Source organism: Pteropus alecto, unplaced genomic scaffold (genome assembly GCF_000325575.1).
Source record: "Pteropus alecto unplaced genomic scaffold, ASM32557v1 scaffold86, whole genome shotgun sequence".
NCBI classification, from domain to species: Eukaryota; Metazoa; Chordata; class Mammalia; order Chiroptera; family Pteropodidae; genus Pteropus; species Pteropus alecto.
In genome coordinates this window covers 9,867,342-9,895,117 of record NW_006442109.1, presented here as the reverse complement: position 1 = coordinate 9,895,117, position 27,776 = coordinate 9,867,342, and the positions used below count along the sequence as shown (strand labels likewise).

Below are 27,776 nucleotides of genomic sequence, written 5' to 3'. Positions count from 1 at the left end.
AACAGAATATTCCAGTAAGTCATGTTCCAGATAAATATAGTACAATTTGCATCATACCTAACATTTCAAATATTAAAGGTAAAATTTGGAATAAATTGTCTGACATATTTCCCAACATAAATGTACATTATGTACAATATTAAAATATAAGTTGATATTTGGCTTTGTAAGTTACTTTTCCCATGTACTGTATGTACCTATTAGCAATAGGGAAATTTTGGAATAATTGTACATTGAACCTGATTTTGCGGAAGTAGACTCAGAACCTCTCTGGCTCTCCTTCCACAGGCTCAGTGAGTCAGTCTGGGCAGTGCACACTGTTGTCATGACTCACTGAAGTCCGGCTTAGGAATCTTAACATGCAATCCTAGGACAACAATGACACTAGCACTGACATTTTAAAATCATTCTCCCAAGTAATAAAATATATATATATATAGAGATAGCTATAGAGATCTGCAGCTGTACTAATTACTTCAAATAGCAGACAAGGAAAATAAGCAGTTAATTGCTTGCTTCATAAGTTTAAGTTCCTTTTAAGTTTGCTCTATTAAGTTTAAAAATTAAAAAAATATCAACTTACTATAAACAATTTAAAATATGTATAATACAACTTCATGGTTTGAACAGTCTATGAAAACAAGAGATACTCTGATCTTACATTTCTTTAAGTTCCATACATGATATTTCAATCTGTCTCTTCCAAGAGAAACCATAATCGGTTTTCCATTTTATGGGAACTAATTGTGTTTAGGGATTTTCTCATCACAAAAATAATTGCTTGTTAGAGGGGAAGAAAAAAAAAAAAGGAAATGGGAAACAAAGTGGCTCTCTCCCGCTTGTAATCATTTTCTTCTTAAAACATTCTGTACATAAGCTATATGAACTTTCTCAATCATTTACAAATGCATTTTTAAAAATTGAAGAAAAAAGTTTAGAGTCTAAAAGTGTTATTTTATACACTGACTATACAATACATATTAGAAGTATACACACACATCTTAAAGATAAGGTTCTCCAAAGGTTTTTCGACATTCTATCACCCCCGTACTTGGTGGTCTATCACAGTTGTGTGTACTCTTAACTTGATTAGGTGTGAGACGATCATATGCCATCTTGTATTCTTTATCAAATACATCTGCAGAAATTCATAAAGAAATAAAAGCATAAAGAAATTTATATTTGATGTTAACAACAATCAAGTTTTGTGATACTACAGAACCGCAAAATTAAAGGCCAAGAAGGAATTTCTAGCTTATTTCCGACAACTAAAGGATCACAGAATTTCAGAGCTGGAATGAAGACTTTAGAGTCCATAGCATTTTAGAACTAGATTACACAGACCAGTGAAATTTAAAGCTTTAAGATGCCAACCTTTTAAAATGATTTTTTCCCCAAATTTTAAAATTGTGGGAAAATATATATAAGATTTACTACCCTAACCATTTTTAACTATAAAGTTCAGTGGTATATATTCATAATGTTGTGCAACCATTACAATCATCCATCTCCACAACTCTTTTCATCTTATAAAACTGAAACTCTATAACCATTAAACAATAATTCCCCATTCTCCCGCCCTCCAGCTCCTGGCAACTACTATTCTACTTTTGTCTCTATGATTTTGACTACTCTAAGTACCTCATAAGTGGAACCATACAGCATATGTCTTTTTGTGACTGGCTTATTTCACTTAACATAATGTCCTCAAAGTTTTATTCCATGTTGTAGCATACGTCAGAATTTCCTTCCTTTTTAAGCTGAATAATAGTCCATTGTATGTATATACCACATTTTGTTTATTTACTCATACTTCAATGGACACCTCCACATTTTAGCTATTATGAATAATGCTGCTATGAACATGGGTGTACAAATATCTCTTAGAGACTCTGCTTTCAATTCTTTGCAGTATATATCCAGAAGTGGAATTGCTGGATCATGTGGAAATTCTATTGTTAGTTTTTATTATTTATCATTATTAATACTAACATTACCAAGATATCAAAGTATCTCTTACATTACATAAAAAATAATCAGTTCTTCTAATATAGTAATATAATTTAATATTAAAATAATAAAGAGTACTGATATAAACACTTTGAAAAATATACCATGACATATAAATATTACATGTTATATATTATGCTGAATTACCTATATCAATGTTTTCTCTTCCCAGTGCCACAAGTGAGAGAAACAGTATTTCTCTATATAAACTCCTAGGGGAGGAAAGGAATGGAGAAGATATTACTATGCATATAGGCTATATATTCTCTATAAAAGCATTTATGCTAATATAAGCATGAGATATTCTAAAAAATTACTAAGCAAACAATATGAATATGCTTAGAGGAATAATATATTAATTTAAGATGTATGACTTACCTCTGTCTTTTAAAATGAGGACATTTATTCAGTGTCTCTAAAATCTGACTCATTGGTCCATAAACATCATTCATTTTAATGCTTTTTACCATGTTTTTCAATAGTTCCTGGTTAAATGAATTGTCACCTTTTTGCAATAAATGGACCATTGGATACTTTTGGGCTGTAAAACAACAAAAGAACAGATGAAGGAAAATGTTCTTTATAGAAAGGATAATGTAATTAAGCAGCAAATGATAACTATCACAGAAGTTACAAAGCACTAAAAATAAATTAAGGGCAATAGATAAAGGAATAGAAATCTAAGAATAAAGAAAGAAAAAAAGGAAAAAATAAGACAAATTATGATACAAATAGGCCTAAGGCTCTTTGTGGCCTCAAAGACAAAAATTAAAAACACTGTTTTCCTTAATACAGCCCCTGGAGGAAGTTCTACATCAGCAGCCCGGGATGGAAACAAATCAAAAACGTGGAAAAAGAAGAAACTGAGACAAGCAATGTGCTAAAAGCAGAACTCTACAAAGCATAACCCCTCCAGCACATATACAGCACTACTCAAACAAAACAAAACAAAACAAACAAAAAAATCCTTGACCTCCATAGAAGATAGCACTAGAAACATCAAACTTAACACTCACTCTCAAACAAAAGAGTACGATTTTGACCTGTAAGACAAAAAGTAGTATGGTAAAATAAAAGTCAGTTATACATTAGGTTATTTAAAGTAGAGATTACTCTCATATGAACAGAGTCAGAATTCTATGATAGCACTTACTGTGGGCATTCCAGAGGATGTACAAGGGCTGTCCTGGATCCTGATGTAATTTCATATTGTCCCATAACATTTGTATTAAAACATATTTACTATCTTCAGACATACAGTGGCGAGGAATCTGTGATGAAGAACAAACATTCACCAATGATCTTTACAGAATCATGTTTTGTAAATATTTTAGAAAGATCCTTATATTTTTTAGAATGTATGTATGCAAGGGAAAAAAGAGAACAAAATGACTGGTTTGTATGCATTTTATATTGACTCAAAGAAGATGAGCTGCGTTGAGAATCTAATGATCTCTAAAGTAAAGTGATCTCTGCTCTAAAGTAGCAGATTTTACAAAGTACTGAGATCAGTGAGAAAGCGTAGCATGAAGGGCCAATCTCGACCAGATTAGATAAATCCGAGAAAGATGAATCTAGAAGCTCCATTCTACATCAGTCCAAAACTCTAGCCCAGATAACTCTAAGTTAACCTTTGGTCACTCATTCATCATCTACTGAAAATCCAAAGCATGTGCACAATCATAGATATGAAGTACAAGAAAGGAGAAGGCAATGTTCCTGAACTTAGAGACTTTGCAATTTAGTCGTGGTGATAGCATATAAAAAAGTGAAAACACTTTTACAAACAACATATCAAAAACACAAGTGAACATATAACAAACTAATGACCTAAATATTAAGCAAAAATTCAGAGTAAAGGATTGAAGAGAATGGTAGCACATGACTGCTATATGAATTAGATCTCTTAAAGAAGTATTGGGTTTGTTTTTGAAGGGGGTATGAAATATGAATGGGGCCAACTCACAAACTCTTCTCATAAGAGTCATTTACAGTTTATTCTTGAGGCTATCAGAAAAATGAAGCCCATTTTGTGTAAATTTTATAAGAAGGCTAAAAAACATGACTGTCTTACTGCTAGACTATAAGAAGAAATATTATTTGTAAACACAACTAAAACAATTTTATTGATCTAATGATTCAGATGGTTATTAAAAATAGCATAAAAATTAATTTTGTCATTAGGACTATGCAAACATTACAATGGTGACAGTAGCATTATCTTTTAGATAATTTTTACTCTCATACCTTTGAATACTTGTTACAATGCTCAGAAGAAAGAATCAATCCAGGTAAGTTACTGGGTAAGTCAAGACGTCTAAAATACCACACCAGGTTCCAAAAAACAATTGGATGATGGTCCACAAACTCTGCCACTGTTATTGCATGATCACCTTCATTTTCCAATAAGCTTTCAAGTTCCTTCCATACCACTAAAGGACTAAGATATGGAACAGTAATAGGATCTGGACTTGGGAGGTGCCATTCTAATCCTAAAGAATCCTGTTGAATAAATAAAAACCATAAATGGCAAATACAAGATTGATGACACTAAATCATTTGAAAAATTCCTATCAATGATTTCCATATAAGTAGAAATGTACTATAACTATATCATGAGACAAGAGACTCTTCTTGACAATAATAATAATATTGAAGCTAATAAGGCTGTTTCAGACAAAGGGAACAAAATCATATGTAAACATCAAAACGTCTGAATTTTTAAAGATACCAAAATACATACTGTAGTTCCTTGTAAAGTAGTTGGCAGGCTGCCTGTAGGAATGAGCTTCTGCCCTCCAGTGTCTTCCTTATCCAAGGGACCATAAGTACTGACACTCCTGACCATTGGAAATATTGGACATTTTGACATAGCTGTTTTTGATCTATCAGCAGGGATCTGAATACTTCGGGCACATGTATTTTCCAGCAGTTTAGATTTGCTTGGGCGTTGAAAAAAGAAAAAAGTATATCATTGTCTAGATTTACTTTATTTCACCTAGAAAGACCATATTCTTTTCCTTAGAATCAGATCTGGACATAGCAAAGTAAATCGAAAGAATTCAGGCGTTAGCTGGGAAATGGCATATATTTTTAAGTAGTCTACTTATGTTAAATTTCCTTCTTATCCACCGAATTTTAAATATTCAAGAGTCACTCAATTATTCAAAACATTTCGTGGACAACTTTTATACAGCAAGAACCACAGTAGACCTAGAGGATCCAAAGCAGAAAAAACAGGCATCTATTCCTTCAGGTAGTGGGAAGGGATACCTATGATGAAAGAGTGCACACACGGATTTGCAGTTTTGCTGCCTAAGCATTTAGGATTAAACAGGTCACATTAGCCTCTCAGTACTATGCAGGCATTTTGTTTTGCACATGCAGTTACCAATATGGCTTCATCTGCCCAGCTACCTATGGTATATTTGGCACTTCTCCAAAATGAAGTTGATTTGTTTTTGTTTTAAGCATAGATTTACTTATATTAGGCTTACTATATAAGTCTTAATTTAATTTTATAGTTCCTTTATCAGCTCCAAATGTTTTCTAAGATTATTAAATATTCCTAGACAATTAAATATTTCAAAATAGTAGTACTGACTTAATTCCCGAAAAGACAGAGATACGAGATAGGTGTTCATTATAAATGTCAAGTGTTCTACATAAACTATAACTGTCTAAATATTTAGGTTATTAGAGAATTTTAATACTGTTTTAATTAGAACAATTTAAGATTACGAATCATAGAAATTTAAACCTTAAAATGGTCATCTAATTTTTTGTCATCTATCAGAAACATGTATAATATAAACTGCTAAAATATAGTTCCACATAATCGTAATTACCTATTTAAATCAAAATTCCCTTGAACAGAGATAACAGATGTGTCAAGACCAGAGGCTGATGTTGAGATGCAAGACTGCCTCGTCTGACTTGAAAAGGAGGATGGAAAATGCATATTTTCTGTTGATGGGCTTGACTTCAAAAAGTATCTGTAATGTGAATCAAAGGAGATTTTTGAGAAAAGAGATATTCTAGGGAACATAATCCCTAAACATGAAGGGGAAAAAAAGCATGAATCATTACCTTCCAGGTCGTCTTAAATCTCTTATTTCGATATTCAGGAAGGGCAAGAAAAGATTGCCACAAAATGGGCATGTAGTATTGAGATTTGAATCATCTGCTGTCCAGCCAGCCATGATTTCCTCATCATGGACAAGGCAATCACAAGTTTTACACCGAGAGCAACTTGAGATGAGAACCTGTGGGAGAAATGATAATGTATAAGTAAGTAGGTTAGTGCATATTATGACCTAAAACGATTTTGATTCATAAATGTATTAAAAAACTAAAACTTGGAAGGATTCGGAAGTTATAAATGAAAAACAGATTACCTTAAGTGCACTATATAATATACTCATCTTTATTTCAGCTAAATCTATTCCAAAAGTTTTGCCTGCCTGAAAAAGAAACTTTCACTTAAGTGAGCGTTTTTACCATTATAATTACTATAAACCTGCCATGGTTTTATTAATGGAAAAGGAAACCCAAGCATTAATTTGTTATTATCCAAAAAAAAAAAAAAAGGTATTTGTCATTATATATTACAGACCTGTGCTACTCAAAGTGTGGTCACCAGACAAATGCTGGTCCAGAAATTCTTACTGGTTTGTAATAAATAAAGAAATTGAAAAAAAGACTTAGAAACCTTGAAAGTAATAAGTCATTGCTGCAACATCTAAGTGCATGATCAATTTATTTTACAAGAGTATCAGCCACGACAGCTCTAAAATTAAACATAACAAAAAAATCCCTGGTCTGTCACTACAGTTTAAGAACTGTTGCTGTAGATAAATATAAATGTAATCATTATATTAATAAAATATTAAAATTCCTGAAGTCATCAGAAACTTTGTAAACTGCAACATCAGTATTCATCGTTTATTTTCCAGCCTCATGCAAATTCATTTTCCAAATTTAGGCAAAGTAGCTTGAAATAGCAACAACAATTGTGGGTAAAAATGCATTTGGAAGCAATTTTTACATGAAAATTAGGAAAGAATTTAAAAGTGTAAAGGTATAACTTTTTCATTGTAAGGCAATGAGATATGGCAGCATATCCAGCAAATATCTACATCAAATTGATACAAAGAATGAGAAACATAATGGTAAAAACTGACACAAATGCCAAAACTGCTCCCTGTACTCTCATCAAAAAGATGTGTTTGCATAAAAAAGATTGGTTGTTGAAAATGAAAAAGCGTTTGTATGTTGAGAAATCTCAAAGGAAGCGAAGAACTTTTCTAAACACATAAAGTAGTATGACTTCACTAATGTGAAATACCAGATATTTTAAGTTTATTCAGGTGCAAAATACATTCTGAAATTTTGAGATGGTATATATTTAACTTTGTATTACTCTGAGACCACAAATACTTAAGAAATGTACATCTTATAAAGTAGTACATAAAGATGCTCTTTTGATTAAAATTGTACCTCCATTGCATAGTTCTGGAAGATATTTGTATTACTCGTGTTGCAGGAAGATGCCACTTCTGATTTCCCAGGTAGGGCAAACTTTGACAGTGATCCTATTCATTATTAAAATACAAAGAGCAAATCCATTAATATTAGTGAGAAAGAATATGAGAATCTTAAATTTTCATAAATTCTGATAAAATGTCAAGCCATTCTATTCAAAGTATTAAAGGTAATTAAAAAACAATGAAAAATGTTTTTCAATGCATGCATTTTTGTTTTGAGTATGAACCTAAGGAAACGTGTCCTAATTCTACTGATTTCCATGTGCTAGGTGTGTTCATTCATTATTCACTTATTAAGCACTTAGTGTGTACAGGCTAGAAGGCACTCCGGTTGTCATTACTATTTTGCTGTTTCTATTTTTCCACGCTTAAAATACAAGAAGGTGTTTAGTTCTAAAGTCTAAAAAGTATAAAATAGCTACTCTCATTTCAAATCATGAAAATATTTACTGGCAATTTTCTGCCTTATAAGAATCTTTTAGGATCTGGTACCATGTTGTTCTTAAACACTACAGTTTCCAAGTATACTCTTAAGAGCAATGGGATATTAGTAGGTATTGAAATGGCAACAACAAAAATGGGGAGCTCTAGAGTCAAATCAATTGTTGACAGTGGCCATATCTTGTTAGTAAAGCTGGAAGTAATTTGTACCTTCTCTATACATTTTTTCCTGGTAGTTATTAACTTTTATGAATGAACACTGGTATTTTTATAAAGGTCAAAAAAAGTAATGGTATAAATTACCAGTTCACAAGAAACAGAGAGAATAGGCTAATGACTTGAATGCTTCAGCAAATCAATGACAACAGGACATAAGATAGCTCCAGTTACCACTGGTCCCTGGCCCTGCCATACAGAGAAACAGAGTGGCAGACAGAGAGCTGAAACCTCACATCGTTCTTTAAGATGGTTAGAGCTGGTGGGAACTGCAGTTCTTTCCTTGTTGGGTCCCCAATAACCTTCTGTAGAGTTTGCTAAAGCTAGTTCAAAGTTGCTTTCTAATACCTTTGATTATCCTTCACTAATTTAATCATTTATGTGGGCAGCCCACTTTTTGTATATAATTAATCATCAATACAGAATATTAATTTTAACAAATATGAATCATATTGTGAGGTAAGTTTTATATGTTTAGCACAACAAACTGTTCTTGTATGTTGAAAAAAAAAGGAGGAGGGAGCTAATCACCTGATTTCTTCATGAATATATTCCGGGGTAAAAAAAAGAGAGAATAAAGATAAAAGGGAGTTAATAGACATATCAACCAAATGCAACAAGTGGACCTTGTTTGTATTCCAATTTGAACAAACCACTTATAAAAAGAGCTTTATGAGATAACTGTGAACATTTAAATAAATATTTAAGATATAATAAATATTGTGAAATTTAAAAAAGTACAGTGGTATTACAAACTGTTTTCAAAAAAATGAATGCATCACAAAAGACACATACCATATGAGTCCATACAATGTTTTAAAATGGCCAGGCTAACGTACACTGTTAGAAGATAATGTTTATCCACAAAGGAAGTTGTGACTAGATCTGGGCATTAGAGGAGGTTCTGGATTCTGTTAATGTTGTTTCTTGATCTGAGTGTTAGTTAAGTGTCCTTAATTTGCGAAATATATTTACATACATAAAAGTGTATACACTATATGTATAACATTTAAGATTAAAAATAAATTTATTCAATAAAATAAATAATAAAAAGTTAAAAATATGTAACATTAAAATCTTTATATTTTAGAAATACATACTGAAGTACTTATAAATAAAATTACATGTTGTCTGCGATTAAAATAATCCAGTGGGGAGGGAAAAATATGGCAGTGGAGGGGAGAAAGGAAAAGATAAAACAAGATTGGCCATTTGCTGATAATTCTTGGAGTTGGGTAAAGGGTGCATGAGAGTTCATTGTGCTAGTCCTTCTATTTTTGTGTACGTTTGAGAATTTACAAAATAAAAGCTTTTTAAAGTAGCAAAGGTACAAATGAAAAAATATTATATTCATCCATTCCTCACATCATTTACCAGGATAAATCTCAAATGGTCTGAATATCTAAATCTGGGGTCAAATCTATTTTTGTATAGCCATAAGCTAAGAATGGTTTTTACATTTTAATGCATTGATAAAAAAAAAAAAAAAGACAAAAAAAGAATATGTGATAAAAAAGAGATGTATGGTAGCCCACAGAACCTGAAATATTTGTAATACGGTCCTTTACAGAAAAAGTTTGCTGACCCCAGAAAATGTTACAAAGGAAATCAGGAAAAGATTGGAAGAAAACACTGGTGAACCTAGGGAGGAAGAAATCTTTCCAAATGACTCAAAATCTAGAAGGAAGAAGGGAAAAGACTGATAAATTTGATGATATAAAATAAAAAACTTATGTGTAATCAAAAACTGCCACAAAACTTGACAAACTTAGAAAAGTATCTGCTTCTTACATAAGAGAAAAAGGATTAATTCCCTAATATAAAAGGAGCTTTAAAAAAAAAAAAAAAAAGAACAACAAATGAAATGTAGGCAAAGGACAGTGCATAGAAAAATACAAACAGTCCTTAAACATATACTCAGATCCTCAATTTATAAAAAAAGTATAAATGAAAACTAAACTGAAATACATTCCTCACCTATCAGATGACAAAAATCCAAGTTTGCCAACGTATTTCGTTGACAAGGCTGTAAGGAAATAGGTACTCTTATATACTGCCAATGGGAATGCAAAATAGTGTAGGCCTGAGGAAAGGAACGTGGCAATATCACTTCAAGGAAGAATTTTGAAGTATCTTTCAAAGTACCCTGGCAAAAATATAATATGACATATATGCATCACAGATTATTTGTAATAGTCAAAGTCTAGAAATTTAATGTCTATCAACAGAGAAGTGGTTAAAATAAAGTATGATATATTGACACATGATGAACTATGTAACAGTAAAAATGAATGAGGGACAATGGTATGTGATGATATGCAATGATCTTCAGGATATATTATTCAGTGAAAAAGCAAGGAATGGGAACATATTTATAGTATGTTACCTTCTGAGTAAGAAGACAAGGAGGTAATAAGAATACATACACACACTTATTTTTTAAAAAGCAACAATGGAAAGATAAACCAAAATTAATAAAAATGGTTACTTCTAGGGACAGGGAGAAAACAAGATGAAGCGGGTAGGGATGGAAGCTAGACTTCTCTGAAAGTGCCTTGAAGGTTCTCTTTTGTTTTGACTTTGGTGCCATGCAAATCTTTTACAAAATTAAAACATAAAAGAGGTAAAGGTAACGCATATCAAAATGAAGTTTGGCAGACCATTTGGACAAACCTTCTAAGGAGGCTGAACTTTCTAGGCTTGTTCTGCTGAAATCAATTCCCTTACTCCCTGTGGTGGCACCACTCTCTTGGGAGGAAGTAGCTCCTTCCAACTCGGGGCAGACATCTTCATCTGTTAAAGAAGTAGATTCAGAATCCTGGGCTCCCACTGAAGAAAGACTGGTACGATCAGAACTTTGATCCTAAGGACATAATTATAAGCTTACTTTCCTTCATATTTAAAGTTTATTATTAAAAAAGTTACTTTTAAGGTAGAAGAAATGCCTTATTACTCAGATGATCAGTTAATCAACATTACAACTTCTAGAGTTAAAAAACAACCAATTTTGCAAGGGCATGCTAATTTGGACCACCTTGTGCTGGAGATCGATTTTTAAGACAGCATTTTTTAGTTAGATCAAAGTAAATATCTCTTAGTAAGATAACTGTGCTGGCTTTAATTCCCTATTTATTATTAATTTTGCTCAATGAAAATCTCAGCCCAGGATAATACCATTAGAATTAAATTTCATTCTTTTAAAATTTCGTTTATGTTTACATTTTAATCTTTTCCACAATAATCCAGGTTTCAAAGACATATATTACTAGTTTTCACTTTGAGAACACCAAAGCTAATTTTTTTTCTGGTTATACTAATAATCCATAAGAAAATCTGGTAGATACAAATTTTTGTATGAAGGAAATTTTTTTTAATATTTGTAAATCTACTGCCCAGATAAAACTTTCCTTTTTTCTAGTCATGTGTTACTGAGTTATTAAGATTACCTGAATATTTTTATTTGCTTTTTGGCTACATCTCATTGTATTTTTTAAGTGGGTGCTCAAGGGATTGCAATATGCATACCTAATCATTTACAGTCTACTTAAAGTTAGTATTGTTATCACTTCATATGTAATAATTATAATAAACATCAGTAGGGTGAGTCTCTTTACTACTATAAAACATCTACGTATATTAAAAATTCCATTAGATGTTATAGTTTTTGTTTTAGACAATTATGAGTATTTTAGGTAATTTAAGAGGTAAAAAAGTAGTCTTTTATATTAACCAGCTATTTATCATCTATTTTGCCTTTCCTTCATTCCACAGATCCAAGTTTCTTTGAATATTATTTTTCTTCAGCCTGAAGAACTTCCTTTAGCACATCTTACAGGTCTACCAGCCATGAATTCTTTTCCTTTATCTGAAAATGTTTTCATTTTACCTTCACCCCTGAAGAATATTTTCACTGGATATAGAATTCTGGGTTGTTGACAGGTCATTTCTTTCGACACATTAAAAATGTTGTTCCACTGTACTCTTTCCTCCATGGATTATGATGAAAAATACATGGTCATTCAAATCCTTCTTCTTCTGCAGGTAATGCGTCATTTTTCTTTAACAGCTTTCAAGATATTTTTTATTCTTGTTTTCTTTTTCCAGCGGTCATTTTCTTATTAGCAGATGGATATCTTTGGTTTTTTAGCAGTTTGCTTATGTGTAGGTGTGGTTTTCTCTGAGTTTATCCTATAGTTTACTGAGTCTCTTGTATCTGTAAATCTAAATCTTTTACCAAATTTAGTAAGTTTCAGACATTATTTCTTCGAATATATTTTCTATCACAATCTCTTTCTCCAATTGTTTTGCAACTCCAATTATGTTATACCTTTTGATACTGTTCCAAAAGTCTGAGGTTCTCTGTTCATTTTTATAAAAAAATCTTTTCTTTTCTGTTCTTCCAATTGGATAGTTTCTATTACTTGATTTTTAAGCTCACTGACTCTATCCTCTGTCATCTACATTGTACTACTGAACCCATCCAATGAGGTTCAGTGTATTTTTTAGTTACACATTTTTAAAATAATTTCTATTTCTTGTTGAGAATTTCTTTCTTTTCATTCATGTCAATGTGTTTTTCTTTACCTCAGGGAATCTAGTTATAATGTCTACTTTACAGTTTCTGTCTGATAATTTCAACACCAGGGACATTTCGGGGTTGTCTTTCCCTTGAGAACTGGTCATATTTTCCTGGTTCTTTATGTATCAACTAAATTTTGGATTTTATTTTACACAGTGTTATATTGTATAGTCTGGGTACTATTATAATCTCTTGGAGAACGTTGATGCTTTTAACAGGCAGTCATATTGAATTATTTCAGATTGTAATTTGTGTTTCAATTTTTGAGATGTATGTGGGCGACACACAGAATTAGAGAATCCCCTTCTCTCAGATTCTCCTCAAACATTCTAGCTCACAGAGGTCCTCTCCTCTGGTTTCTCTCTCCAAGAAATATCAGCTTTCTTTTAAGTTTTAGCTGCCAGGATTGCCAAGCCACACAATGACTGGGACCTGTTCTTGAGAAAAGAAAATGGGAAATTCATCTCTGTACGGGTCCCTCCTCATGGTCTGCCTGCTTTTATTTTTCAAAATCCCTAGATGGTTGTTCTTTGTATTTTGCCTGGAGTTTTTAGGTGTAATCAGTGGCAGAAATGGGCTTTATGGGCTTATATTTACAGTGGAACTACAACTCTCGCCTTAATTTTTAAAGAATATTTTTGCTGGGTATAAAAAAATGGGTTGGTAGTCATTTTCTTTCAGAATTCTAAAGATGTCTTTCCAGTATATTCTGTCATAGTTTCTGTTCAAAAGATAACTGTAAGGTTCTTACTGTTGCTCCTTTGAAGACAATATATCTCTTCTTTGGCTCCTTTTAAGATTCTCTTTGTATTCATTTTCATCTATTTTAACATTAGATGCCTAAGTATGATTTTCTTTGTATTTATTCCGCTTGACATTAGTAGATATTCTAAATATGTGAGTTGACATCTTTGATTAATCTTCTTTTGGAAGTTTCTTGGCAATTTGCTTTTTGAATGTTCATTCTCTCCCATTCTCTCATCTTCTTCTGGAACTCAATTACATCAGAGTTAAACATTTTCACTAAATCTTACATTCTTTTCTGTATTTTCCAATTTTTTCCTGTTTATGCTTTAGTGTGGATATTTTCTACTTTACTAGCCTTTCTTTTTCTGTGTTTTGTCTGCTATTCAATCCAAGTATTGCATTCTTAATTTTGTATCTTTTTCAGTTCTAGAATTTATACTTGATGTATAAATTATCAAGTGAAAACAATTATCTGGTGAAAATTCCATCTTTGTAGCTATATTTTCATCATTCCCTCTATTTTCTTGAACATATTTTAATTATCTCAAAATCCCTTGCTAATTCAAATATTTGCATTACCTAAAGGTCTTGTTTATATCATTTTTTTAAAAAGTTTTAAAAGTTTTAAAGTACTATCTCTTGGTATAGCTATTTTTAATTGAATGACAGGATATAAAAAATTGTATATAAAAAACTGTAAAGACTCCAGGTGATGTTCTAATCCTCCAAAAAGGGTACATTCATTCCTTTTAGATAAAGTCTGATTACTTTAATCTAATCACAGACCGAGCTGAGTGAAGCCTAGGTTGTAGTTTTGGTCAGGCTCAGTCACCTCAAGTTTGCCAGTGTTCCTAGGGCATAGCTCTGCAGAACTTCCAACTAAGGGCCTAGTGTGTTCACCACCACTCCCATCCCCTTGCCCAGCAACTCATGAACTCTAGTTACCATATTCCCAGCACCATGAAAATTCTGAGAACTCTTGTCTGTCAGAGACTTTCTGCATATCTTTTTAGCCTCTTGTTTCATGCAGTATCAATATTTGCAAAATGTCTTGAAGGAAAAAAAAATTGTGTATTTGAGGACTCTAAGGTCTCCAATTTTGTCTTTCCAGCTCTACAAGATCCTGAAAGCTCTGCTGGCCCCCTTACCTCTCCACAGTCCTCTGATAAGGCAAAGCCTGGATTTGAAACCTCTTGCTCTGTGCTCAGAATAAGTAAATGCCTTCAGGAAAAAAGTAGCTATAGAACTTCAGCTCCTCTCTCTAGAATCATCCCTCTACTTTCTAGTTGCTTTGGCAATTCTCTGATGACTTTAAATAGCTACTTTCTATATTTTCATTTTCATCTAGCTTTTTGCTCTTAGGAAGTATGTAGGTCTATCACAAGCTACTCTATCCTAACCAGGAAGAGGAATGCTATGCCTGGCTGGTAATTTCTGAAGGCATGCTGGACACCATGTCTGAAAAAAACCCCTGCATTTTGAAGAGAATAATGAAGCTCAGCAAGCATTTTCATATAGCACTAATTTTTACTGCAGCTTCAAATCACTTTCTTTCAAAACTGAACTAGAAACATAACCTTAATTTGTGAATTTTCTTTCTGTTGAAAGTTTTTTTCAAGTTTAAATTCTGATACTTACAAACTTTAGTCTTTTTTGTAAAGCTGTGTTTAAGGAGAAAGGTAAAAACAGACATCCTTATGAGTAAGGGACTTCTGATGGTGAAGGATAAAAGGAAAAGTAGAAAATACTAATAAAACTTACCTTAGATGATGTGGTATGCATGGTGAACCTTGAATACCATTTGCTTGCTTTCTCTGCAACTCCTTTTCCAGCAGTGAACATACTGTTCCTTAGAACATCTAGTTTAGGGACTAGTAGTGTATCTAAATTAAATGAAGGTGATGAATGGGTTACTGCATCTTGAGATTCTTCCCTAAATGGGCAAGTGGGTGAGAAGGCTGGAGAAGACCAGAGTCTATCCCTTGGTCTGTCTACACTTTTTGTATAACTTTTAGATTTCATAAGTCTCACTGGCCTAGGAGAATTAGGAGGCAGGCTAGATCGTCTACATGCCTTGACCAATGTTGGACTTTTCTTACTGGTTGATTTATCATCATATGCCCGTTGTAAATCAATGCTTGGTGTCCGACTTGTTAAAGGACTGGTCATATTATTCATATACATCACAATTTCTTCAGCTAAATCACGCCTAGCAGATGGTGTTGAAACGCTTTTGCTATCCTCTTCATCCTCTTCTTCCTCCTCTTTTTGCTGCTGCGCAGTTTCAGCAACCAAAAGAGAGAGAGGATCAAATCCTGTTGCAACATCAGTTTTTTCGAAAGGTTTTACTGAAAAGCTGCTATTCATACGTTGAATCCTCTTGGGATTTTGTGTAGCAACATATTCCACTTTTGACCCATAGGTTTCATTGTCTAAATCTTCGAAGTCAAAAATAACTGGAGAATCCACTTTATCTGATAAACAGTTAGAACCGTCAAAAGGTGTATCATCATCACTAGATTCCTTTTCTAGACTGTCTCTTTTTGATCCTAAAGATGGCCTTCCAATAGCAAGACTATTTGGTCTTGTGCTTTTTGAAATAACGTGTGAAAGAATTTTTGCATCAGCTCCTAATTTTTCAACCATATCTCCAGGGTTTGCTTCCTGGTTAATTCTATTGAGCATAAGTCCCATCATTACTCCTCCACTAAGATTGCGGTTTCTATTTCCCCAGGATATTTGTTGCTGCAAATTAGGTTCATTCTCACTTTTATGTCTTTTCCTGAAGCATCTACTTTGAATGTTTCCTGTTTCATTTGTATCCTCAAAAGATGACATTAAGAGTGGCTCAGCTGTGCTTCCTGAAAAAGAAAAGTGTTTTAAGCCATGAAAAATGTAATGCATGAATATAAGTTGTCTTAAATATTTAAAATACTAGTAATGAAGATGATGACAGCAAATGCTTCCTATTTGACAGATACTATACTAGGTACATTACTTACATTATCTACAATAATTATTCCAACACTCTCATGGGTTGAGAAAAAACTGATGCTCAGAGAGATTCATTATCTAGCCCCAAGTTACCCAGTTTTTAAATGATAGAACTGGGATTGAAATCTAGATTTGACTATCTATAAAGGGTATGTTCCTAGATATTAGGAAGCAATGCTTTTTAAAACTTATAAATTAAAATTAATATTTACCCTTGGTATATTAATAAAAAGAAATTCATGTTTATGTCACTAAACTGATTAAATAATAATGGTTATACAATTGTGGTTGTGTTAGGTGACCTTAAGATTCTCAGTCTTCTGCCTATAAAAATGAAAAACAAAACCAAAAACACTAAACCAAACCAAATTAAAGGCAGCTATGTTAGCTTTATCCATAAATAAAAATTATTTAAAATAACTCCAAATACTTACGACTATAGAGGTGACTAAACAATTTTACCTTCGCTTTATGTATATTTTTTAAAATTTTATTATTAGTTTCAAGTATACAGTACATTGGTTAGACATTCACACAGTCTATAAAACAATCCCTCTAACTGATCTTTCTCTCCTCTGGCTCTACACCTAGCCATTACATTAATGCTAACTGCATTATCTATGGTGTTCTCCCCATTCCCATAACTATCCATCAACTAACTACTAATTTGCACTACTTTAATCCTTCACTCCTTTCTCTCAGCCCAAACCCCACATCTCCTTTGGCTGTAATTGTCCTCTATATTTGTGAGTCTGTTTTTCATTAGTTTGTTCTTTTTGTTCCTAAGATTCTGCATATAAGTGAAACAATATGGTATTTATCTTTCTCTGACTTATTTCACTCAGCATAATAACCTCTAGGTCCATCCATGTCGTTGCAAATGAGCAGGTTTCATTTTTTTAATGGCTGAGTAATATTCCATTGTATATATGAACGTATGAACCATAGCTTCTTTATCCAATTGTCTGTTGATGGGTATTTAGGTTGCTTCCATATCTTGGCTATTGTAAATTGTGCTGCTTCGCTTTACGTATTAATTGCAAGTTTATACCAGTCAAATGTGAATGGCCACTTTCTATTCTGAAACACCATTCACTGCTCTTTACCACATTACTTAGGTACCAATGCTGAAAGCAGAACTCTAGATTTTTGATCACTTTAATTGTCCTTATCACCTGGGAGTTTTCTAAAGCATTGGTCTAGGTATGGTATTGTCAGCTTTTCTTTTTACATGCTTTATACAACAGAATTAGCTCTTTATAACCAGGCAATTACTAAAAATATGCCTTTTTCCTGCCATGTGATGCATGTAGATAACAGGATAAGAGATAAAAGAGAATATCAGAGACCATAAAAGCCTAAAAACTAATATTGTTTAATAAGCTATACTATTAACAAGGAAAACAATATAGTAGAGAGATAAAGTTTATTCTTTGGATGGGAGACCACCTAGGAAGACCAGGTGCCGTAGGCGTCAAAAATAAATAAATAAATAAATAAAAAATAAGGGATTGGAAACTAAGAATACATGTTCTTCTGATATTCTGGTAAACTTTCTGCTCGATAAGCTAAATATTATCAAAGATTTGGAGGAATCTTATAACCCAAAAATAATACTCTGGGATTGTATTTAAATAGATTTGCAAGGCTACCTTTGCAAAGTCATAACTATGCTATGGCCAGAAGACAAATAAAGCTGGTTATCAAATTATGCCAGGCATTGACAAACAACATCTCTGAGCCAAATTCGGCCTGTAAACTGTTTCTGTACAGTCTCAAATGGTTTTTACATTTTGAAAGGGTTGTAAAAGTCACGCACACATGAAAAACAGGCGAGACTGTGATTGGTCTGCAAGGCTTAAAGTATTTACTATCTGGCCATTTACAGAAAAGTTTGTCTGATTCTAAGTTTATATACATGATAAATTCCACCAGATTAGGCTGAATGTTGTGAGTCTCTAAGACAGAAGCTGCAAATTAAACTCCTTAGGCCAGGTGACTCTATGACATAATTCTGGAGAGTAATATTAAAGTGGTAGTTTTTGAGAGCTTCTGGAAAAACTGCTTTCCTGGTAAGAGGAGATAAATGGACTGCTGGTTCCCCTCCTGATTTTTTCTGCCTTGTTCAAATAAGTGATGCCTAGAGTTGCCAGTGGCCATATTGTAATCATAGTTAAGTACAGAGAACTGAGGGCAAAGCCCCTAAACCAACATCTTGAGCAACTGTTTACCTTTGAATTTATTTGAGGAAAAAAAACCCCTCCACTTGTTAAGCCACTCTTAATCATATTTTCTGAGACTTAAAGCTGAAAGAATTCCTAGCTGATATACTAGCCCCTTTTCAGACCTTTGAACACGCTGTAATCTCTTTCCACCACACAGCCTTTTACATATTGCTTCCCTCTGCTTGGAATGCTACCTCTCAATTCTTCCTTTGCAACTCCTATCCTTATTTGTTTTCTACTCATCTTTCATATCTAAGCTCAAAAACTATATTCTCAAGGAAACTTTCTCTGAGCAATGTTCCCCAAACCCAGAACATGTCTCTCTATTATATGTTCTTGTGGCAATTTATAGCTCTTCTTCACAATATTTAATCTCAGAGTATTTTTACATTTATTTATTATTTGATTAATGTTTTCCCATCCCTCCCACTTGCTTTCTCTATAAAGGCAGAGACCATGTTTCTTTATCCCCCGCCATCATTATATCCCTAGTAGCACCTGGCATATGGTAGCATAAAGTAGGAGCTCAAAAAATAATTACTTAATGAATATTGTCTGCTGAGAAACATCTGCTACAAATACCAACCCATGATATAATGTAGTATAATATAATATGACATATTATAGCTAAATATGGTAGCTAAAGATAAAAAGTTAAAACATACTAAAATCAGAATTAGGCTTAAAAAATATTTCAGAGTTATGTTTTCATATTTCAGAGTAAAATTTCTTGTGGTTTAACTCTCAGTAACTCCATTTACATTTATCAAAATGTTAAGTTCTCTTTGTACAGCAAAAGAAACCATCATCAAAATGAAAAGACAACTGACTGAATGGGGGAAGATATTCACTTATGATACATCTGACAAGAGGTTAATATCCAAAAATAGCTAAAGAACTCATACAACTCAACAACAAAAAAACAAACAATCCTATTAAAAAATGGGCAGAAGATCTGAACAAATATTTCTCCGAAGAGGAAATACAGATGGTCAATAGACATATGAAAAGGTGTTCAAGGTCACTAATCATCAGAGAAACACAAATTAAAACCTGTCAGAATGGCTATCATCAATAAATCAAAGAACAAGTGTTGGTGAGAATATGGAGAAAAGGGAACCCTCATACACTGTTGGTGGGATTGCAAATTTGTACAGCCACTATGGAAAACAGTCTGGAGAATTTTCAAAAACTTAAAAACGGATATACCTTTTGATCCAGCAACTGCACTTCCGAGTATTTATCCAAAAAAAACCCAAAGCAATAATTTGTAAAGATCTATGCACCCCTATGTTTATGGCAGCACAATTTACAATAGCCAAGATATGGAAGCAACCTAAATGCCCATCAACAGACAATTGGATAAAGAAGTTATGGTTCACATATACAATGGAATATTACTTAGCCATTAAAAAAAAGAAATCCTATCATTTGCAACGACATGGATAGACCTAGAGGTTATTATGCTAAGTGAAATAAGTCAGACAGAGAAAGAAAAACACCGTATGATTTCACTTATATGCAGAATCTAGGGAACAAAAAGAACAAACTAATGAAAAGCAGACTCATAAATATAGAGGACAATCTAGTGACGCCCAGAGGGCGAGGGGGGTTGGGTTGAGAGAAAGTGGTGAAGGGTTAAAGTACAAATTAGTAGTTAATAGATGGTCATGGGGAAGGAGAGAACAGCATAGGTAATGCAGTTAGCATTAATGTAATGGCTAGGTGTAGAGCAGCGGAGAGAAAAGCAATCAGGGGGATCGTTTTATAAACTGTATAAATGTCTAGCCAATGTACCGTATACTTGAAACTAATAATAATAATTAAAAAGTTAAATTCTCAAGATAATCATAACGTAACTATAGGGTGGTGACTGTATTTCAAAATCCCATTAAACATTAAAATATTTCTAGTTATTTCCGTATCTTTTAAAAGCTGTTAGATACATACATATATAGTACTACAAAACATAAATAAACCTGAAAAATGCTTTGAATCATAGCATGTACTAGTATACAAGAAACATATTCATGCCAAAAATCTTAAGGATAAACTAACAACTATATTTCACACCTAGGACACCTATTACAGACTTTAAAAAGTTGACTTGTTAAGCATAGGGTAAAACCAAAACCAAAAGCCAGATGATGAGTCAAATGCTAATTACTGTTTATAATCATATTAAAATAGAAAGTTCATAAAAGCAGATCTTAAGAAAAAAGCAAGCATGAAGAGACAGTAATGAAAGAACAATAAAGCAAAGACCACCAAAGACAAGTTATTAAGAGTTCTAATTAGACAATGATTAGGAAGGACTAAATGGCTGTAAAGCAATTCCATGATAACAAATAAAGCACTTTTAATGTTTAAGTTATAACAATTATCTAACAATTATCTAAAGAAATGCAAAGTAAGACAGCTACAGATCCTTTAACTTTATAGTGAAAAGCAGCCATAGACAATATGTAAATGAATGAACATGGCTGTGTTCCTATAAACCTTTGTTTATGAACATTGAAGACTGAATTTCATATAATTTTCATGTGTCCCAAAATATTATTCTTTTGATTTTTCCCTCACTATTTAAAAACGTAAAACCCATTCTTAGTTCATGGGTCTTTGCAAAAAGAGGCTGCAGACCCAATTTGGCCCACAGGCCATAGTATGCCTGCCCCTGAGCTAGAGGCATATTTAACTATGCTGCAGAAAAATAAACACATTATACTAAGGCCATTTACAAACAGACCTTTCAGCCTTAAAAGCAGAAGTCTTTCAATATTTGTTTAGATTGTAATATGCTGCAGAACTGAGCTAATACAAAAATAAAATAATGTAATTGGGTGATCAGACTATTTACATTAGAAACTCTGAATCTTCTGTCCATTTATCCCCTCCCCACAAAATGGTCTGTGGAAAGATTTGTGAGACCAAGTATTATTCTGCATCCTAAACTGACTTTTCCATTGAGTAGCTAATTTATGCGACTTGCCGACATCTTTAAAAAAGTACTAATATCCCCTCTTACTAACATAAGCATTGCTGTATTAATATAAAATAATATATAAAAAGCACCTTGAAAAGAAAAAATATTAGGTATTATTACCTAAACTATCTGAAAGACTATCCTTTTGCTTCTGGAAAAAAAAAAAAACAAAAAGGAATGATATGAAGACTAAGGAACTAAATGCTTCATTTAAAAATTGGCGAGGTATATGGTACACTCAGACTGATCATTGCAATTGCTTCCACTTCCCCCTTCCAAAAAGTCCCAATAGTCCAAACTCAAAAAATAGTATGTAGCTCATAAGTTTGTCCCTACACTTTGTTATAATAAAAGCTTGAACAAAGGATACTACAAAATATAGAATTCAAGCTACTAAACTATACCATGAGAGGCTACACAAATATATTAAAAAAATAACCCTGGAGAATTAACACATAAAAAATAAATATCCACTAGAATTATAGATATGGCATTCTGTACATAACAGAGGTACACTATTCAACTCACCTGTGCTTTCTTCTGCTATTTTATCAGCACTGTTGTTTGTACCACTGAGGCGAACTATACTGGAAGAACTTTGGTAATTGAGCTTAGGAAGACAATCAGCACTTCCTTTTGCACTCTCACTCTCTGACACTGTAAAGATTAAAATGAAATTGATAAAATGAAATCTCTATAGATCATAAGAGGCATAAAAAGAAGCTTTTATTTCTAAATATTTCTATCTCAAAATTGGTGATAAAATATTGAACACGTCTATATCTACTTGTCAATTACAAATAAGTGATTCCAACTGATTTGAGGCCTCAAGGTGTGTATCAAATTACTAAGTACTAGTCATGCATGAGGTCTATCCATACATTTTCTATTTCTTCTTTCATTGTGAAACACTGTTTTTGACAGGAGGAAGGAAGGAGGAAAATATAAGTCACAGACCATTAACAAAAGCATTAAATAAAAGTATTATTAAGCCTCAGAAAAAAACCGGTTGTTTTAAGAACTATATATTTCTACTACAAGAGTACTATTTGATTGGAGAGGAGTTGTGCCACTGAGACTATACACTTCACACATGAAAATTTGTTATGTTGGAATATTTGGTGGTGAAGAGAGCTTGCAATGGGAGGAAAACGGAATTATAATGGGAAAGTGGAAAATAAAATTGGTATTTTTATACTTAAAGTCATTTGTATTTTCTATTACTATAAGTTCCCAATTTTATACAATATCAACTTAAATAACACCTACAAGAGCTAGAATCACTTCCTTTCTTATCTTTTTCTTCTTGAATGTCCTCAGTAGATATATCCCCTCTTCTTACTTCATCCTTAGATAATGAATTATATCCAAGATCAGACTGGCCACCTGAAAAAAAAAAAAAAGAAAGAAAGAAAAATATCCCTATGCTGTTTATCATAAACTTCTTTAGTGAGAACTGGAATTAGGAGCCACACATTAATGTTTGGACTTACTTATAGAAAATTTTCTGGGTAACTTTCAATTGAAAGCATTAGAGTCCCCTATCTCTATTAATATAAGAATGGAATAATCACAAAATAATTTACTTTTGTCTCCATACTGTAGTCAAAAGTAACTACGTACATTCACAATACTATCTAGACAAACCTGACATTCTTTATAGAAGCCCTGTCTAGGTGAAAGCCTAAGTTCCAACTAAGGAATGAAGAAGAAAAATCTGCAGGGAATTTGCAATGGAACATTTACACATAGAGCACTGAAGCTGAATGTCTAAATGACTTTATCAAAAAAAAAAAGAAAAAAAGGATTTATTTAGATTTATAGATAATTATTTTTTCTGAACATTCAATTGAATGATTACTGAATTGCACGAGTACAAATACATGGGAATGAGAAAAAAAATCTAATGTTAAAGTTATTGTTAAGAAAAGCAAGTTACACTGATAAGAGAAAATTTCTAATACATTATAAATCGCTGTGTAAAAGAAGATTTCTGTAATTTTCAGCAAATTATTTTCACTCAATTAGCATCAAAACAAAATTTTGAATCCTAGTTCTGTACTTTAGCAGATATAATTTTAAGTAAACCAAATAAACTTTTTGTTTGGATCTCAAATTCCAAGATTTATAATACAAAAGGTTGTTAAGATCATATGAGAGACTATATATGGAATGGTTTTATGAACTTATAAAGTACTACCTAACGAGACTGTATTAAGTATCGCTAGGTATCTACTTTAATACCTTTGTTATACTTTTGAGTTTGTACTTTTTCTAATCAAATTTTCAGCTCTATTCCCAAAGAAACTACAAGTTAAAAATGTGAAGATAATTTTAATGTAATTCATGCTTTTATTAGGTTCTGCACTGCTTTAAGATAATTTTTTAAAAGCCATAGTGAAACATAAGATAGATTTCTTAATTTTTAAGAGAGAATGCCTGAGGATGCCTACTATAACTACTAAATTCACATTGTATGACCAAGAAATAAAATTGGCCAAAGAAGAATAACTATAAAAATTATATTTCAACACAATTAGCTTATATTTATTACTCTTAAAAGTAAGCATAAAAGAAAACAGACCAAAATCATGTTATCATTTGCAGAGATAGAAGACTTCATATTTTATTATTAATGCTTGGATTTTTAAATTTAAAATTTCTGTCCATTAAGAGGTTGCTCTTATATTTGATAATCATGTGTAATTTTTTTAATGTAATAATGAAAAGAATTATTCAAGTAATACATTTTAAAAATGTATCAGTTTTAATATTACAGAAAGCTTATGTACAAATCTTATATTTTAATAAAATTAATGCCATCTTCAGTTCTAGAATGCTAAAAATTTTATATATATTTAAATTTTTTATTCATAACTTTTAATTTAATATAGTTTAAGACTCATAAGGAGTTGCAAAAATAATACAGTACAAAGAGTTCTTGTATACCCTTTACTCAACTTCTCCCAATAATATCTTAAATGAGATAGGAAATTGATATTGATATAGTATTATTAACTCAGATTAGGCCTACAAGTTTCTTTTTTTTAAACTCTAATAACATTTTCATAATTACAAAGAATTTATCCTAAGAAAGTGATATAATAAAGAGATCTGTGTGCCATCCAGAGAGAATTGGATTATCATGGGTTAAATACTTGAATAAACTCTCTTAAACTGTCATTTATATTCAAATAAAGAATGAATAAAACTGCATATAGTTATTAAATACAACATCAAATCAAGTACCTAACATATATAATTAAAAAATGACAAATACATCATTGAAAATTAAAATCTAAAAACAACAAGCTAGCAAATCTAATTTTTAAAATGTACTGTAATAAATGTATACATAAGCACACACAAACCTGTACTAGATCTATCATCAGTAGCATATACTTTGATTAAACTTGTATTAAAAGGTGCCTGCTCCACAGTGTGTGTCCCATGACCACTATCCATGCTGCCATGACTAACAGCATCCAGGTCACTGCCATCTGCTTAAGAACACAATTTGACAGCATTTTACTACTCAGGGAGATACCAAAGATACATTAGTTTGTTGCTCAAACTAATATCTACTAATACAGAACATGAAAAGTGCCAGATAATTAACAAAATACAGTTGTAACAAAGAACCATATTGTGAGTTATTAATGAATATTAATGGTTAATAGTTTAATTTACAAGAAAAAAAGTGAAATTTTGTGTTTTTTAAATGTGAAGAATACTCCAATATCAGAATTTGCTTAATGGCAACAAAAACTAGAAAACATTTGATATTTTGAAAGTATTTTAAATTTCAAAAAATTGTAAAGTGTAACTGGTCCATTAACTTTAAAGAAAAAGTAAAACACATATATCCCTTAAAAATCTTTAATTACCTGAGAGAGTTGTTTGTGATAAATGTGCATGTTTCTTTAAAGCTCTTTTGAACTGTGCTACTCCTAAAACAACGTTTCTTAATTTTGTCCAAAGAAAATAGCCATTATGACTTCTTGAAGGCCAGGTACTTTCCAAAACAGCCTGTTTAACAAAATAAAATAATTAGTATAAAAATTTTTATAAATGAACACATTGGCTTTAGAGTCAAACTAAAGAGTATCTAAGTAGACTGTATAACACAAAATAGCAAAACAGTTTTAACTTGATTTACTAAATATATTTTAGATACTCTAAAATCAATGCCAAAGAACCCTTGCAACAATGATTTCTGCCATTAAAGGTTATATAATCACAAAAGTCATACTCTTTCTCCATTAATGAAAGTAATTACCTTATTATAATAACCATAAGTGATGGCATTGGGGTCAATACCAGCTTTCTGCATTTCAAAAAGCACTCGAACTGCAAGCACTGGCTGATCATACTGTCCACAGAGCTGCATAAGAATGCGGTAGCACACCTGAAACACAGTAAGTTCAAAAGTATATAGAAACAAAATATCTATGTACATAAATCTAGAATAAAATAATGCATGTTAAAGAATAATTGCTACCTCATCAGGTGGATCCATCTTCTTTGACTGCATTTTTTTAAGCACATCATATGCTGTTTTCAGAGCCCTGACTTTTGAATGACATACTTTCACATAAGCTGGGAGACAAATAAACCACAGTCCGTAACAATGACGCAGTAGACACCGAGACCACATCTGAGGAATGGAAGAATACCTCTTGGCAATTTTATGAGCTGATTTAATTTCCTACAAAAAAAAGACAAGGATCTCATTAATTAACACACGTAAGCATCCTTATTTAACTAAATGCTGAACAAGTCACATGCTTTTATAATGTTTCCCTAACAAAATCTGTCTATAATCTATATAGTCAAGCCTCTGCTTGAATTTGTATTATACAACATATAAAATAAAGTTCTAGGATAAAAGAATTAGTTAATTTTTTTTTTTTTTTAAGGCGAGGCAACCCTTGGTTGACCTCACAGATTGCAAGGACCTTGTCAGCTTACGATCCCTTATTTTTTATTTTTTACGCCTACAGTACCTGGTCTTCCTAGGTGGTCTCCCATCCAAGTACTAACCAGGCCCAACCCTGCTTAGCTTCCAAGATCAGACGGGATCAGGCTTGTTCAGGGTGGCATGGCCATAGACAAGAACTAGTTAATTTTTTACTTGTGTTTTTCTAGTTGGTTTACTTCAAATTATCTTCAGAATGCTTTAGGGAACATAATAATCTAGTAATAGTTACATATGAGGTAGTAAAGTATATTAACGAAGAATGAGTATCATTTATTTTTGTTCTAATATTTGATTACATGAAGAATGCAAAATTATAAAGCACCTGTTTTGTTCTTCTGAACATGGGAGAAGGACTACTAGGACTACTTGATTTTGAAGGCAATTTGCTTTTTCGTGTTTGTAGAAATCCTTCAGGTCTCTCAAATAAATTGTTCCTAAGAACTGGAAATCCATTATAGCTGTTTTTGAAAAGAAAAAAAAAAAATCTCAAGTACACACAGATGATAATGTTGGTTATAAGCTAAAAAAATTTATGACCAATAACTTCTTTAGAATTAATTTTAACTATGTTTCTTCAGCAGACTACAATATATACTCAACAAATATTCATACTAATGTTGCTTTTACTATAATATTTAGAAATGTAATAGCTAAATATAAACTTAAACTTATATATTTTGGGGAAAAAGTGAAACACATTTAAATTTTGTTGAACTGACTTCAAACTACAAAGTAACTCAAGCAAATTTTCTTAATATTAATGTAAATATATAGCAAACATGTCAAATAATATGATAGTTGGTAAAGGGCCCTCCAAATCAATACTCTTGAATAGGACAGTCATTAATATTACTGCTTTGGATTAACATATTACTGTAGAACATGCCTCTTTAAAAAATGCAAAAAACATATAACATAACAAGACAAGCTCTCCTATTATCATGAATTAATTTATCAGGTTAGCTAGCAGGTTCAGGGCCTCATTTAAAATTGAAGAGGTTGGAGAAGAGGAAGAAAAGATTAGAATGGGTAGCTCTGTGAGGAGGTGGGCTTA

General features: G+C 32.2%; 1 protein-coding gene and 1 non-coding gene across 8 annotated transcripts in view; both read right to left on the bottom strand.

Moving 5' to 3' along the window:
• Window positions 1-6: 6 nt before the first annotated feature.
• Window positions 7-27,776, bottom strand: part of DENND4A (DENN domain containing 4A) — a 106,220-nt gene continuing 78,450 nt past the window's right edge. For 2 of the 7 annotated variants that reach the window (XM_015596067.2, XM_025038919.1), the window contains 19 exons: window positions 27,045-27,180; window positions 26,243-26,449; window positions 26,021-26,149; window positions 25,629-25,770; window positions 25,113-25,244; window positions 23,011-23,127; window positions 22,270-22,398; window positions 15,301-16,400; window positions 10,887-11,076; window positions 7,510-7,604; window positions 6,100-6,275; window positions 5,859-6,005; window positions 4,754-4,952; window positions 4,258-4,512; window positions 3,164-3,281; window positions 3,027-3,053; window positions 2,389-2,551; window positions 2,158-2,222; window positions 7-1,138 (listed from right to left, as the gene is read on the bottom strand). In XM_015596067.2, the coding sequence (XP_015451553.1) occupies window positions 1,002-1,138; window positions 2,158-2,222; window positions 2,389-2,551; window positions 3,027-3,053; window positions 3,164-3,281; window positions 4,258-4,512; window positions 4,754-4,952; window positions 5,859-6,005; window positions 6,100-6,275; window positions 7,510-7,604; window positions 10,887-11,076; window positions 15,301-16,400; window positions 22,270-22,398; window positions 23,011-23,127; window positions 25,113-25,244; window positions 25,629-25,770; window positions 26,021-26,149; window positions 26,243-26,449; window positions 27,045-27,180 (3,664 nt within the window). In that variant the 3' untranslated portion in view covers window positions 7-1,001. The remainder of the gene's footprint in view (window positions 1,139-2,157; window positions 2,223-2,388; window positions 2,552-3,026; window positions 3,054-3,163; window positions 3,282-4,257; window positions 4,513-4,753; window positions 4,953-5,858; window positions 6,006-6,099; window positions 6,276-7,509; window positions 7,605-10,886; window positions 11,077-15,300; window positions 16,401-22,269; window positions 22,399-23,010; window positions 23,128-25,112; window positions 25,245-25,628; window positions 25,771-26,020; window positions 26,150-26,242; window positions 26,450-27,044; window positions 27,181-27,776) is intronic. The other 5 variants (XM_015596068.2, XM_025038922.1, XM_025038920.1 and 2 more) reach the window with 5 other exon arrangements.
• LOC112469841 lies at window positions 26,736-26,854 on the bottom strand. The gene has a single exon (XR_003042737.1). It is a non-coding gene; the product is annotated as a 5S ribosomal RNA (ribosomal RNA).